Source organism: Plenodomus lingam (genome assembly GCF_022343315.1).
Source record: "Plenodomus lingam strain CAN1 chromosome Unknown contig_5, whole genome shotgun sequence".
NCBI classification, from domain to species: Eukaryota; Fungi; Ascomycota; class Dothideomycetes; order Pleosporales; family Leptosphaeriaceae; genus Plenodomus; species Plenodomus lingam.
The window spans coordinates 707,034-721,204 of NW_027093957.1; the positions used below are offsets into that span (position 1 = coordinate 707,034).

At 48.9% G+C, this 14,171-nt stretch overlaps 7 protein-coding genes across 7 annotated transcripts; 1 reads left to right on the forward strand and 6 right to left on the reverse strand.

The window, feature by feature from the left end:
- Positions 1-45: 45 nt before the first annotated feature.
- IAQ61_008897 (uncharacterized protein) lies at positions 46-3,883 on the reverse strand (the record flags this gene model as incomplete). Its single annotated transcript, XM_003836489.2, has 3 exons — positions 46-642; positions 690-2,203; positions 2,251-3,883. 3 exons carry the CDS (start codon positions 3,881-3,883, stop codon positions 157-159), a joined length of 3,633 nt encoding a protein of 1,210 aa, XP_003836537.1. The 3' UTR covers positions 46-156.
- A 425-nt stretch (positions 3,884-4,308) lies between these two features.
- On the reverse strand, positions 4,309-6,102 carry ARG8 (acetylornithine aminotransferase). Its single transcript, XM_003836490.2, has 3 exons — positions 5,817-6,102; positions 5,522-5,761; positions 4,309-5,468 (listed from the first exon to the last, which is right to left on the reverse strand). Exons 1-3 carry the CDS (start codon positions 5,958-5,960, stop codon positions 4,395-4,397), a joined length of 1,458 nt encoding a protein of 485 aa, XP_003836538.1. The 5' UTR covers positions 5,961-6,102; the 3' UTR covers positions 4,309-4,394.
- A 392-nt stretch (positions 6,103-6,494) lies between these two features.
- On the forward strand, positions 6,495-7,992 carry IAQ61_008900 (uncharacterized protein; the record flags this gene model as incomplete). The annotated part of the gene is made up of 4 exons (XM_066098171.1): positions 6,495-6,561; positions 6,719-7,375; positions 7,430-7,833; positions 7,861-7,992. Coding segments are annotated over 4 exons (1,260 nt in total), but the record flags the coding sequence as incomplete, so codon positions are not given.
- A 163-nt stretch (positions 7,993-8,155) lies between these two features.
- On the reverse strand, positions 8,156-9,265 carry IAQ61_008901 (uncharacterized protein; the record flags this gene model as incomplete). Its single annotated transcript, XM_003836493.1, has 1 exon — positions 8,156-9,265. The coding sequence occupies one exon, from the start codon at positions 9,263-9,265 to the stop codon at positions 8,156-8,158; it is 1,110 nt and encodes a 369-aa protein (XP_003836541.1).
- A 1,586-nt stretch (positions 9,266-10,851) lies between these two features.
- Positions 10,852-11,118, reverse strand: IAQ61_008902 (uncharacterized protein; the record flags this gene model as incomplete). Its single annotated transcript, XM_003836494.2, has 1 exon — positions 10,852-11,118. One exon carries the CDS (start codon positions 11,116-11,118, stop codon positions 10,852-10,854), a length of 267 nt encoding a protein of 88 aa, XP_003836542.2.
- A 331-nt stretch (positions 11,119-11,449) lies between these two features.
- On the reverse strand, positions 11,450-12,237 carry IAQ61_008903 (uncharacterized protein; the record flags this gene model as incomplete). Its single annotated transcript, XM_003836496.1, has 3 exons — positions 11,450-11,753; positions 11,804-11,984; positions 12,027-12,237. The coding sequence occupies 3 exons, from the start codon at positions 12,235-12,237 to the stop codon at positions 11,450-11,452; spliced, it is 696 nt and encodes a 231-aa protein (XP_003836544.1).
- Positions 12,238-12,923: 686 nt separating this feature from the next.
- IAQ61_008904 (uncharacterized protein) lies at positions 12,924-13,538 on the reverse strand (the record flags this gene model as incomplete). The annotated part of the gene is made up of 1 exon (XM_066098172.1): positions 12,924-13,538. The coding sequence occupies one exon, from the start codon at positions 13,536-13,538 to the stop codon at positions 12,924-12,926; it is 615 nt and encodes a 204-aa protein (XP_065951811.1).
- Positions 13,539-14,171: the final 633 nt, after the last annotated feature.

Consider the following 14,171-nt stretch of genomic DNA (forward strand, 5'->3'; position numbering starts at 1 on the left):
TACGCCATGATATACCTAGGCCAAGCATATTTCTCTATATTTCAAACGGCTCCAGTCGGATGTCGTTACATCCTTCAAGCAACGACAGCCAGAACTCTTCACGCATCTTTGAACTATGCGAACAGTTCCAAATGACAATGCCCAGGGCACCGCTCGTTAGCCATTACCAAATAGGCTGGCAACCTGACCGCATGTAGATGCATCCTCGACGAGTGCATCGCTATGACCAGCAATGTCGGACATGTGTGACAAAAGCTTCTGTTCATAGAAATCGCCATTGCCTTGGCTCCGAGGTGCTTTGGCGCGAGGTTGGGTTTTCCTTCTTTTTGGTAATCTCTCAGCCTTCAAGAAGTCTTTCTGGCCATAGCGATGAAACTTGTGTCGGTCTGGGCGACCGAAGACTTGCTGTGGTGCCTCAAGTAGTGCGAAGCTGGCAATGCCATTGCCTTCGTCACAATCTACAGGCAAAACCTGCGCCTTCTGAATAATTTCCGTGATACTCTCATCATCCTCCAATTCCTTCGCTACCTCGTGGTCAGTTCGCGACATCTTCTTGGCCCGATCGAAAATCGCATGTTCGATGGTGTTTTCAAGTACCAAGGTCTCGACTAGCACCTCTCTGGTTTGCCCTATACGATGAGCCTATCCGAAGTCAGTCAAGTATCGACCAGCCCTTGCAATAGACTTACTCGTTTGATGGCCTGAGCCTCCAGGAATGGGCGATTGATAGGATTGACTATCAGCACAACACTGGCAACATTCAAGTTCAGGCCAAGAGCACCACACGCGACGTCGATGAGAAGCACGCGCACAGTGGGGTCCTCGTTGAATAATCTGACATATTCAGATCGTTTCGTGTTTTCAAGTGTACGGGCATAGATGCGGTGATTGATATGGAGTACTTCCAGGCCTTGAGCAATGTAATAGGCGGCATTGTCTCCGTCGTAGAAGACGATGATCTTCTCCTCGCTCTGATGCTTCACAATCTTGTCGAGGAGGTACGTTAGCTTTGCTGATGTAGTACCCATGATCTTGGTTTCTTTAAGAGGGGAATCTGCAGCTAGAGTCGCTCTTTCGTTTGCCAGAGTCAATTTGCGCTTTTTTGGACGCGGAGGGGATACCCAAGACGTCACGGCTGGAGAGCTATGGGCTGTGCTGGCACCTAGCATGCGAGTAGCTGGCGCCGTCATGTTCGTGATCACCTCGCGCCTCACTTCTGGCGGCTGTTCACCTTCACGGGTGGAAGATACGGCCTTTTGATGCAGCACAAGTTTAATGCTTGTTTTTCCCGGTTCTTCTGGGGCGGCTATCCTTGCTTTCGCGGCCTGTCCAACAGTGACAAGGCCCTCGCTGGGATCTTGTGCGTGTATATTTCCGTCCACGTGCGTTTGCCCATCGAGAAGTTGCGCAAGACCTATCATAGTAGGTTTCGCTGGATATGTAAGCGCAAAGCTCTCTTCTGACTCTTCAGGCCAGCTTTCTATGGCCAACCCCACCTCATGTGCTTGACTAAGAGCCTTCCATGCCTCTGAATGTTTGAGTCTTGACACAATCCTACAACTCTCCCTCATTGAAATCTCGTCTTCTCTCGAACACTTCTTATTTTCTTTTTCGAGGTACTTTTCGCTTGTCTCCACAGTCGCAATGACATCCGCCAGGCTGAAACCCGTCCAAGTAAAGTTTGACTGACGGAGATTTCTCATCAAACTTTGCCGAGCTTTCGTACTGTTTTTGTGGAAAAGGAAATCCACATCAGTTCGCTCACTGGTGATTGCGTTTGCCCGGAGAACTTGGATAAATAAGTTGGCAGTCATCTTATCGAACCAGCACGGTTTGAGGTACACAACCTGGTGCCGTATCGGGGGAAGAACGATGTTTTGCTCAACATCTTCTGGCCGTGTCTTGATCACAAGATTCTCCAGCGTGCGGACGAAACATGAGGAGAAACTGGTGTAAGTCTTCCGCTGGTGGTGCTCATGTCTGTACACATATTCGTCCCAGTCCTTGCTGTCGCTCCAAGGTCGTACTGTGAGGAAGTGGGATGCTAACGAACCTAGTGCTTTTGTGGCCTTGCTTGTTTCATCGTCGTATACGAAAGCCTTCCTTCGCTCGATGACCGATGCTCGCAGCGAGGTAAGACTATCAATTTCGGTGTCTGGAGCTGATGATTCCACCTCTACACCTACCAAATTTCTTGCTGGTGCTATGCAAGTCAGCATAAGAGACATCGGCGATCATCGTAAAACCTACTTCCAGACACAACCCAACGCCTTTCCGCTGGGATTTGCTTCGCAACTACTACTGCATTGGTGACAGAGCTAGAGAAATTGTGGCCTTCATCCACGATGATCCGTAGCCAATGCAGTTTCTTCAAAGGCGATTCATACACCCTGTGGTCATTCAAAAAATTGCAGTTGCGAATATGGGTGGTGCCAATATATGAGCAAGAGCATGGCTGACAGGCAGCGTCAGGAGCCCGTCGGTCTCTGTCATCTGCTCCATCTTGTATCTCCTGCTCAAACCGATTGCGACTAAAGAGTATGATGTCGTACTTCAAAAGCTCAGAGGGGATAGGCAGTTCACTGTCAAGGTCTATGTCACCGTCGTATTTGGTGGGTCTCTTGCTTTTGCTGCGGCCTCTGGGTGCTGTGTCGACGACGAGAACCCGTAGGCCACCTTCAAGCACATGCTTTCGGATTTCTGCTTGCCACTGGTGCAACAGGTTGCGCGGTACAACGATGATTGTCCCAGAGCAAGTCGCTAGTTGACGCGGAGGTAAAACGGTATTCCGGTTTCTTCTTTGTGGCTCGCTCGGTATTTCATACGTCGGAAGGTTGCGTTCCAGTGCATCCCTCAAGCCAGGCGAGATTCCAATTCCATTTGCCTCAGATTGATCTAAGTAAGCGTTCACTGGTATGGAGAATCGTCTCGCAGTAGAAGCCGTCATGTCTAATAAAGTGCCAACGCTGCCGCGAATAGGGTTAAGAGGATGGTAGGCAGCTGGTATCTGCGGATGGTGACCTTTCGTGGCCAGGATGACCGCCAGGCAGATGATGGTTTTGCCCAGGCCCATGGTCTCTGCGAGAATACCACCTCGGGTTGTCTCATAATACTTAGGTGCTTGCAGGAAGGATCCATCTCGAGCGCCATAGTAAAACTTTTGTCCGTCTGGAGACGACCGAATTTCTAATCTCGGGTCGAGTTGGAGTTGAGGTGAGGTCTCTCGTTGCACCATCAGACTTGCAGATCGCGCTTGATAGGGGAATAGTCTTGTTTTAAGTCCAGGAAGGGGTTGTTCCCCGTGCATCTCCCAAGGCGAATCTGCCGAAGATTTCAACAAGTCGTGTATTGCTGCGCGAGCATATCGATTCTTGACATTTTCTGGCACTGGGTTTGCTGATGGCAGCTTATTGAATAGATAATAGAGAGAATGAGGTTCGGCGTTAGCCCATAAGTCGAAGCGTGATACTGCAGACGCTGAGGGATAGCCGTTCCAGCACTGTTCGGATGTGTCCACTTGCTGGAGTAGCTGCCGTAAAGCCGTCTTCAAACTTCTACAGTTACGATCAATAGGTCGATGACGCCAGTCTTCTGGTAGCAAATAGATGCGTAATATGCTGCCATGACTGCCAGGTTCATTTTGTCGAACGAATAGTCGGATCCAGTGTCCGTTCAAGAGCCGCTCAGCTTCGTCCCCAATGACTAGTTGCGCTTCCGGTGAAAGGTCCGAGTGCAACAGCTCCTGCCAGTTTTCTTTGCTAATGGAAGTAGAGGACGAAGGTAATTTACGACTGAAGTGAAGACAGCCGATGGCAATGTATCGCTGAAGATTGTCTTGCTCCGACCCTGCACTCTGTGTTGACGGGGTATGAATCGGATCCATCTTGGCAAAGCAGAGAAACCGGTGTACTGCCCATCAAGAGCACCGATTTATATGATTCCTCACTCTTATTACGATATACAGTTGACCGGGCTATCGTCGTGGAACAATCTCGAAGTGGCGTCGTTGGGGTACCGGTAGCCCTACATGCGACAAACACACTCACCGGAACGCGACCCCGTACCATGCCCCGAGCTATAGCAATATAGAATCGTCAATGGAAACGGCCATGTCTCAGCTTTTTTCTGAATGTCTTGGTTTTTTCTGATTTAGATGTATGATGAATGTCACTGACCGGGCCAAAGTCATAGTGAGGTTGCAGTGCCACACTACGGTGGTAGTTTCGCGCTAACGCATTCCAATGAGGTTTTGGGCACTTGCGACACGCCTGATAGTGTTGTCTCACCAACATATCTGCATATGACTAATATGAGGCATTGACGGTTGATCTCCTTTGTGATTTTGGCTTCAAATATTCTAAATTCCGCAAAACGCCATGCTCAAATATTGCGCACTATCTCATCTCTTGCTGTCCATCTGTACCTTCCACATCTTGGCCTTTAACCCATACACTCTCCATTGCCTGTCCAAGAATCGTCATACCCTCATCAATCTCAGATTCTGTGATCACCAACGGAGGAACGAACCGTAAGGTGTTGGTGCCACAGGTAATAATTAGCAACCCTCTTTCGCGCGCAGCTGTAACGATTGGTGTAGGATCAACATCCAGCTGTAGTCCTAGTATGAGACCTTTACCTCGAACTTCTTTAATCTCTTGTGGATACTTTATCTTTAGCACTTCGAAATGCTTACGGAACATTTGCTCTTTTGCTGGAATCGAGTCTAAAATCTCAGGTGATGATAGTCGGGAGAGGATGTATGAAGCTACGCGTGATCCGAGTGGATTACCACCAAAGGTAGTTCCATGATCACCAGTCTTGATATGGTTGCAGACGAAGTCATTGACAATAGTGGCGCCGATTGGGAAACCATTGCCAAGGGCTTTAGCAGTAGTCACGATGTCTGGATGGCAGTCGCGGGGATAGCCTGCATGTGCCCAGAATTGGCCTGTCCTTCCTAGACCACACTGGATCTCGTCGAAGACTAACACGGCGCCAACTTCTGTGCAGCGTTTTCGGAGCGCAAGAAGAAATTCAGGTGTCGCGACGTTGACGCCGCCCTCGCCCTGTATCGGCTCGACGATGACGCCGCATGTTGACTCCGTGACCAAGTCTCTGACTGCCTCAATGTTGTTGAATGTACCGTATTTGAAGCCCGGTACCATTGGTGAGAACGGTGTCTGATATTTGGGATTTGGCGTTGCGCTCAAACTTCCCATGGTGCGGCCATGGAAAGAGTTATGGAACGAGACAAACTCATGTTTATCCGTGTCAGGGGATATAGACTTTCCCACCTTGCGCGCAAATTTGATGGCGGCCTCATTGGCCTCGGAGCCGCTATTACATATGAAGGTACGGGTTGCGCTTTCAAATCCGCCGGTCGCGTGTGTGAGTTGGATCAGCTGCTTCGAGAGAAGACCAGTGTGTGGGTTGTGGTATAGGTTCGATGTGTGCATGAGTTGCTTGGCCTAGGATTTGTTCAGCCATGAACGGCAGGGCCTGCACGCATGCCATGGTATACCTGCTCAGCAAGGACCTGTGCAACGCCGGCATCGCAGTGTCCCAACGCGTTGACCGCAATTCCAGCTGTGAAGTCGAGGTACTTTCGGTTCTCAATATCCCACATATAACAGCCCTCTCCCTTCTCAAACATCGGAGGCGGTCGAACGTAGGTTGGAACCATGTATGGGAGTTGTTGATTGACAAGACCTGCTGTCTTGGAACTCGAGGGAGGATCGGGAGTTGGGAGTGTCGCATCACGCTGCCGAACAATTAGATTTGGTTTTTGAATCACAATTGAAGGCAATGTTGCTCACGGCTATCGAGTCTAGCATGTCTTGTGGCAGACTTGAGCCTTTCAGTGCGGCGGATGCGGCTGATGCATGGCGAACGTGAAGGCTACTGAGACGGGCAGCACGCAACACAGTGAACGCCCGCTTGGAGGAAAACCGCAGTGCCATTTTATGAGGACAGAAGAAAAAAGTGGAAAAAGCAGTTACACGAGCTGCCTGGAGCCATTTGCCGTGACGACGCTACCAAAGATGACTCTAAGAATTTCACTGTCTTATCGATAGGAAGTGCCGAGGTCGGAGAACTACAGCCGACGCACGCTTCAAGTATATAAGTTTACTAAGATCCAAATTTGCATAATCTCCAACGCGAAGATTTATTCGCAATGTCCCGTTGGTGTAGTTGGTTATCACGTGGGTCTCATATCGTCATATATGACTACTCCTGGAGTAGACATCCCAAGGCCACGAGTTCGAATCTCGTACGAGACACAGCTTTTTTTGCTCAAACATGCGAGGAGAGCAATACAAAACTTTGTTGCTGCGTGTTATAAAAGACTTGAGGCAGAAAGTTCACTTGGAAGCGTGAATGACATATAACGTGACTCTAGCTACCTACCCGCACCTTTTAGTCTATCGTGCTCTTATCTTTTGCTTTTTTTTTCGGTAAAGATACAGACACTAATCAATTAATCAATGTGTAGACAATGCGAATTTAACACGAAAGTACGTATAGCTAACACAACACGCACCCTACTGATCTACGTTACGCGTAAGTCGCCTTCAGGGGCTGAGGCAACTCACGCTGATGCCATAGCCCGGCAGAACAACAACACCAGCAATCCCAGATCACCCTCTAGAATAATCTGAACCTCCATTGAGCAGCCATCAAAGTGTGTGTCAGTCCTGTGTGACAATTTTGCCTCCAGCCAAGCGACAGAAGCCAAATAAGGCCAATGACGCCCTCGCCGGAACATCCAGCAATGTGCCGTCTGCGCCCGCAATCCCAGATCAAGCTCAGAGAGCGCAGACAGAAAAGTCCGGAAAGATAACCTTGCTACTACTGTCTGCTCCAAGTGCCATGAGGCCTGAACCTAATCTGTGCTTGCAGGGTACGGAACTGGCTGATCCAGCGCCCTACGACAACATCTGCATCAACCGCCCCTTTTTCGACGTCGATGGCGAGAACTGGCGCCAGTGGAAGGAAGGAAAGGGCGAGCGTCTAGACAAGGAAGAAATGGCTGAGAAGTTGTTGATTCCAATCTTCAACAAGGAAGAGGAAGCTGGCATCTGGAGAGCTCCAGCGGCAAAGCACCCTGATCACAAGTGGATCATCATGTCAAGTGCATTCTTGAAGTATGACTTACTGTGTTGCAAGGCCAAGTACTGTGATCCTGATCGATTCAATATGCATCTTTCCCATGATTGGCATGGATACGGTCTGCAGGAGATTATCGAGAACCAGCTTCTTGATTTCGACAAAGCGTGTCGCGAAAAAGGCGAAAATAGGCTTAATGATATGTGGGCTGTTATTAGCGCGATGGGCTTGTGGTTCAACACGGCAGAAGGAATTGACGCTTTATACAGTGAGCCAGAATCATCGTGAACCGAATCTCTTCTGCTACTGATTATTGTCACAGTGAATGAGGACGGCTCGACAACCTGCGATCTAATCGGCCTTGTCGGATGCGCCCTTCTTACAACTTTGGCTGTAGTCGAAGATGAGGGCGAACTCAAGCCTGACTCAATATTGCTTGACCTACCCCTCGTCATTGGTTACTTTCTCGAGTTTTCTCACGAACTGCCTGACATGCGCATTGAGGGCAAGTGCAGGGCATGGCGTAAAGAGGCTGTCGCATACTTCAAGCGAGGCCGTACAGATGCGAAGAAAAGCGCATCTGCCACAGAGCTACGCATCGAGCAATTGGAGAAGGCCGACACCGCTGGTGAACGAGTTCCAGACATCGACACTCCCGTGCCAATTACAATTCCCGCAGACGGTGAGGGTGAGAAGGAGAATACGAGACCGGCGAAGAGCAAGCCCGTATCCCCACCGTCATCTGCGAGGTAGAGGAAGCTCGATGAGACGAAGAGTGCTACAAAGGACAAGTGGCACTGGGATGTCGAATTCAACGCATACAAAAGGAAGCGATCACCCAAGATGGGCAGGCAGCACTATGATATCACAAAAATGAATAAATAGGCTAGGGCAGACGCAGCATTTGATAACAAGGACTCATTGGCGGGTGTACCGGCGAAGGATCTAAAAGAGAATCTCATTGATATCATGTAAATAGTGCAGAAGAACGAACAATCTAGGCTAGGAGAAGACGTGATTGTTTGTGAATCCCAGCATGCGACATACTCTATTGAACCTTTCCTCTCGCATCGACCGGCCAAATCTCCTCGATGATTCCATTTCGATGTGCATAATACGTTTCATGCAAATTGATTGTCGGGTCAATATGACTCGGTATCATTTCCACCGTATCGCCAACATCTAGCTCCTGGCCTTCCCCATCCTCCCATGTCAAACTGCCATGCTCATCACCCATGACCCCATATGTATATCCAGCGGCCTTGCACTCTGCCAGTCCGCTATCTGTGGTGAGCGACTTCAGTCCTGCATCGATTGTAACGCACGTCGGTCCCTGCTTACTCAGAACCGTGGACAGGACTGTCAAGCTGTTCGAGTACTTTGTCCCTACCGCATCCCTATAGTCTGTGTCCATGAAGACGAATGACCCAGGCTGCACCTCTGTAATCCCCGGAACTGTAACGCAAAATTCCGCCGTCCCTGTTCCTCCAGTGGTAACAACATCGATCTGGTGTTCCTCCTGCCGCAACGCCTCTGCAGTCTGCGTGAGAATCTTCATCGACTCCAAACATGACCTCTTCCTTTCCTCGTCTCCATGGACGTGCTGCAGATGGCCCTCATACCCCTGGACTCCAATGATGGTCAGATGATCACATCCTGCCACCACTCTTGCAAGTTCCAATGCCGGCTCGCCAGGCTGCACACCTGTCCTGTGCAACCCAACGTCCAAATCAATCAGTGTCATGATACTACCCTGCATCCCACTCTCCCTCATCGCATCATTAATCGCCCTCGCACCTTTAGCACTATCAACCACAATCTTCAGATTTCTATAATCCTTCCACAATTCTACCAACCGTCTAACTTTTGTCCGACCCACTATCTCAGATGTGATGAGCAGATCGGTAAACCCGTTTGAACACATGACTTCCGCTTCGCTTAATTTCGCAACACAGCCGCCCGTTGCGCCGGCACCGACCATCTTATGGGCGAGGATGGCGGATTTGGTGGTTTTGAGATGGGGCCGGACGGAAATGTTGCTGCGGAGGAGGAGGGTCATCAGGTATGTGAGATTGGACTCCATTAGGTCGAGGTCGACAAGCATAGAGGGTGTGTCGAGGGTGGTGATTGAATCACCGGGCTTGGGAGAATAAGGCATGCCTGCGAATTGTGGTGTGTTGATATATTGGAATGGATAGAAATGGGTTCGGGGTGTAACTATGGCAGCGTGTAGGTAGTGGTCGTGGCGTCAGAATGAACGTATTCTTGAAAAGCCTGAGAAACGAAGAACAGAATTTGTAACTAGGTGCCTTTATTTTTTTTGCGGAAATTAAGCTATTCGTTTCACGACATTAGATGGTTGTATAGCATACCTGAGGTATAAAGGCGTAACGCTAGATTGTCGTCGGCACATGCAGCGAAGAAACGTCGTGAGTCCTAGGTACCTAAAGTGGCAAGCCGATTCCCACTTGCCTAAAGCAGATGTTAATCCAGAAAATGCCACAAAATCTTCGACACATGACGCCTCTTTCTTTGGATAGATTTTGAGTAATATTGCTTTCTCGTTGCACTACGGTAAAAAATTGTTTACTGTAGAATGGTACGCTAGGGGTTTACTATATAGGTGTAAACTAACCTCGTGTATACCCGTAAATAGGTTTAAAGTAGTGGTTTACTTTTATAGTAGGGGTTTAAATTAAGTATAAAAAGTAGTTTTATTTCTATTATACGCTATAATACCTAACTAATACTAAAAGGGGTAGAGAAGATTAGCTTCACGCTATACGCACATATGACATAATAATAAGTCATGATATTTTTACTAATAGGAGGTGGTAATAGAGGTGGTAGAGGTGGTAGAGGTGGTAGAGGTGGTAGAGGTGGTAGAGGTGGTAGAGGTGGTAGAGGTGGTGGTGGTGATAGAGGTGGTGGTAGAGGTGGTGGTAGAGGTGGTGGTAGAGGTGGTGATATAGGTGGTGGAGGTGGTGGTGGTGGAGGTGGTGGTAGAGGTGAAGGTGGTGAAGAAGATTAAAGAAAGGAGGGTTAAAATACTTGAACAGTTAGTAGGAAACTAGTTATTACTACGTAATACTAGTAGATTACTAGAAGTAGAAATAAAAGTGGAATATAGTATAGTAAACCCTATTTAGGTTTACTTCTTCTACCTAAACCACTTCTTAGTCTACTTTAGATAAATATGGCTACTGTAAACCGGTTTTGTACCGTAGTGTTGGACTGGGCTCGGCATATAGTGCCAAAGATTGCGGTCACCTGTTCGTGCATGTGTGTAGGGAGGCAAAGAGTGAGTACAGGCTAAGTTGTGGCTTCCCAGTGCCACTCGAAGCATGTTGTGCATGCGTGAGCGGAAATATGTGGGACTTATATATCATTAGCTTGCACGGTTTGGAATGGGTTACTCTGCTTCATATTCGACTAATGGCATCTCAGATACATGTCCGCAAGGGTTCCCATCTTGCTTGAGGATGGTCCGTAGATAGAGGTTCAGGATCCGGTTAGTTGTTACACTTAAGTGAGTACAGTCTTGTGTACAGATGACACTTGGAGAACAAGCCGAAACATGAGCTCCTAGAGTCCAGTAATTACTACCACTCTAATATTCTCAACCCATCCTAAGCACCAAGGCCAGCCAGTCCGACCTCCCATAACTTCCTACGCCGTACACCCATTCCACCCACTCTGCTGCCACATCTTCACACTCTTCACCTCCATCTAACCCACCTTCTCCTAGTCTGGATACCACTGATTTCTCGCTTCCCAAAAGTCCTTCTTCGCCCTCGGACTCGCATCGATCCATGGCTTCCCCACCTTTCCATCCGTAAACCAGCCATTTGTTCCGCCAACTGCCACATTAAGTACAAGGTAAAAGTTCTGATCAAACGGACTTGCATTACTACCTGTTGCAAGCCATGGGTTTACGAGACGCGTGCCGTTTGATGCGGACAGAGGGAAGTGGCCGTAATCCCAGAAGGACTGGTCAAAGTGCGTGAACATGACTTGCTGGAGGCGACTGTTTATGTGTGTGAAGATGTACTTTTCGCTCCACTACGAGGAGTGAGATTAGAGGCTCAGCGTGATACAATAGAGGGGGAAAAGAAAAAAAGGATGGCTGCCTCGACACCAAACGTGTTGAAGTCTGCCGCGTACGTCGTATGCAAGGCTTTGCGCTTGACGTTGTTGAGCCACCAACCGTCATTCAGGGCGTCAGGACCAAAGTGTAGGGTACTATGCAATGTTATTGCCACCTTGGGCGTAACTAGCGTTATTACCGCGAGACTCCATGATGTCAATTTCGCCCGAGGCAGGCCACTCGCCATATGTGTTGTCAACGGGGAGCATCCAGATTGCGGGCCAGAGCCAGTCTCCGGCAGGGAGTTTGGCGACGGGAGGCACCGCGTTTGGTGTTGATGTGGCCAGATTTGACAGGGTTGATGATGGTGCCGTTGGTTGCGTTGATGGTTGTGACATAGTTTGTCCAAGATTGACTTGTGCAGCCGTGACTGCGGAGATCGAGGGTATAGTTTTGGTCAATGAGGGATTGATCTTGAAGCGTTGGATTGATAACGAATGGACCGTCTCGGATGTAGATGTTTTCATCAGTGTCGGTAGTCATGTCAGATTGACCATTGCTTCAATCGTGACCAGTCGTGATGGAAAACAAACCCACAGTTCAGCTTACCCATAACCATCCATTTCTACTTCTTTTGTCCATATATCTGTGTTCCATGACGTGAAGTTCTCGTTGAGTACTTCACAGTACTTGTGGACCGCAACGGTACGCACGCCGTCCCAGATGAGGATTCCGGTAATGCCCAAACCGAGGATGAATCCCAAGATTGGGAAAGTAGTGACCCATTTGGCTCGTGGATCGGTCTTGTCAAGCCATGGTCATTCAAACTCACCCTTCTTTACCCGGCGGGAACGGAAGTAATGACTCTGAGCTGCAATTTGATAACCAGACGAGGTAGATGACCCGATTTGACTGGATACCTGTAGACCTTTGCTGGAGCCTGCGGGAGAGTTGAGGTCATGTGATTGCGGATGCCGTAAGATGACACTGTGCTGCTGCTGGGGAAGACTATCGATGCTGTCCGGATCAGGAGTGGCTGCCATGATTTCTTGGACGATGGTTGGTTATAATAATGAGAGCATCAGGGACAAGATGGCTGCTGAAATGTCAATACTTGAAGACTCCTTGTGCACGCCTGATCCTTGAGACAAACTTCGAGTACCCACTAAGAACAGCACGCATTTGCTCATTAGCCGGCGCCAAAAGGAGGGAAGGTTGCAGCCCATGTGCCACAGGTAGTTTGTGACTTTCGAATTCTGGTATACTGGTAACACTTTTGGGCGTCAATCTGGGTGCTTGCACCCATGTGCCACCTACCAGATATGCTCAAGATGGCTGTATTCAAATTTCGATAAGCACCGCTTTGTTCCACCTCGGTATGATCATATATGACTAGCTGAGCTGCAGTGTTCCGTCAAAGCTCTTATTTCACAAAAGACACAAAATGTCACACGCCCCCGTATCTTGAAAGCATAGCGTGTATATGGCCCAATAGACCGGTATCGGGATTCGGAATTTGGTAGCAGAGTGTCGTCTGAAAAGAGTTCAGTGAGACAGGCAAGCGTAGAAGTGCTGTCGACATCCTGTTCACACTGGACGCAATCGCCTCACCTCTGCATTCCTCTTTCCCGCCTTTCCTATCGCGAAAGATTGGTCACCCAACTTGAACATGCGTACGGGGCCCCAATCTCAATAACCACGTTGAAACTGTGTATTCTGCTCCCATTGCCTAGGCCGCTGCAAGACTCAAATATATTCCCCAGATAACACCCACCGAGCACCCGAATACAACCCTCCTCTCCACTGGCACCCACAGAAAGCTCACCAAACTAATCAATGGCCAGAATTTATATCCATCTTTCATCATCGGCCAGGTCTTGACCCCACAATCTGTCTTCACTGCATCCCACGGCCCTCCCATGTCTAGTTGACCTTGCGCAGAAGTCTGAGAGTGGTTGATGTAGCTCATGTACGCGATAAACATGAGTGTGTTTACTAATGCGCCGATTGTCTGGTCAAGCAGGAACTTGATCAGGACATTTCTTTTGCTAAGCGTCGTTTGATTAGCGTCAGGCTTCTTCCCTTTCTGGGCGGAGGAAGGTTGTGCTGGCGTCCGCACGTTGGTGGGGAATTGGTCTTCGAGAAACCCTTGCCAAATAATGTTGGGTGGGTTGCTGAGGACGCTGAAGAGGGCGAATTTGTAGACTTGAGAAAAGTTGAGAGTGAATGGTGACTGTGAGATGTGGGTTAGTCGATTTTCTCTGTTTCTTGGTGGTGTAGCCGTGGAGGATGTCGGGCGGACGTACATTGGATCGGTAGGCTGATATGGCTTGCGCGAGCACATTCGATGTTATGCTCAGCACGGCGCCTTGCAGCGTTTGCGTGGTCATGGACATGTCGACGGTGTGGAACGGGCCGGAGGTAGGTACAGTGTCGCGCGAACTTCTTTACCAGTACATGCGATCCAGACTGCGGGGAACGCGACTGCGAGAGGGGAAAGAAATGTAGTTATATATGGCCGAAATACAAGCCAAGTGAAGGAATGAAGTATCTTCACCAGAGTTTGTTTCTTGCAACACGTGGCGTATCGTGGTGCCCATGTGGCCGGCCGAGGTTGCCTTTGTGGCCTGCGATTGTCGACATGACGTAATCAGCGTGCCTCCTGCGCTACCGGTACCAATTGCAGCAAAAATCGATGAGCGGTTAGGGCGTGTCAAGCTAGAGTAGATGATATAGTTTTATAGGTAGCTGCTAGTCAAGCGCATAATGTCTAATCGAACTTTGCAAGTCTTAAAAGTAAGTTTCCATGACTGGTGAAAATTTGTATTAATAGGTTTGACTGCTCTACTCTAGTTACCGGTGCCCGTGTGCCCTTAATATGAAGATTCTGAACACCTTCGCATCAAAGGTGGGTAGTTATTGCAAGTACTCACGTCACGCGACGCTTACCGGCAAGTTTCTTGTCCAATTGCCCACA

What these genes read in the sequence shown, in the direction of transcription:
- ARG8 (XM_003836490.2), bottom strand. Translation starts at nt 5,960, where the DNA reads ATGGCACTGCGGTTTTCCTCCAAGCGGGCGTTCACTGTGTTGCGTGCT. An exon ending in ACATGCTAGACTCGATAGCC is followed by an intron (nt 5,762 to 5,816) that starts GTGAGCAACATT and finishes ATTGTTCGGCAG; the next exon opens with CGTGATGCGACACTCCCAAC. An exon ending in CACAGGTCCTTGCTGAGCAG is followed by an intron (nt 5,469 to 5,521) that starts GTATACCATGGC and finishes AACAAATCCTAG; the next exon opens with GCCAAGCAACTCATGCACAC.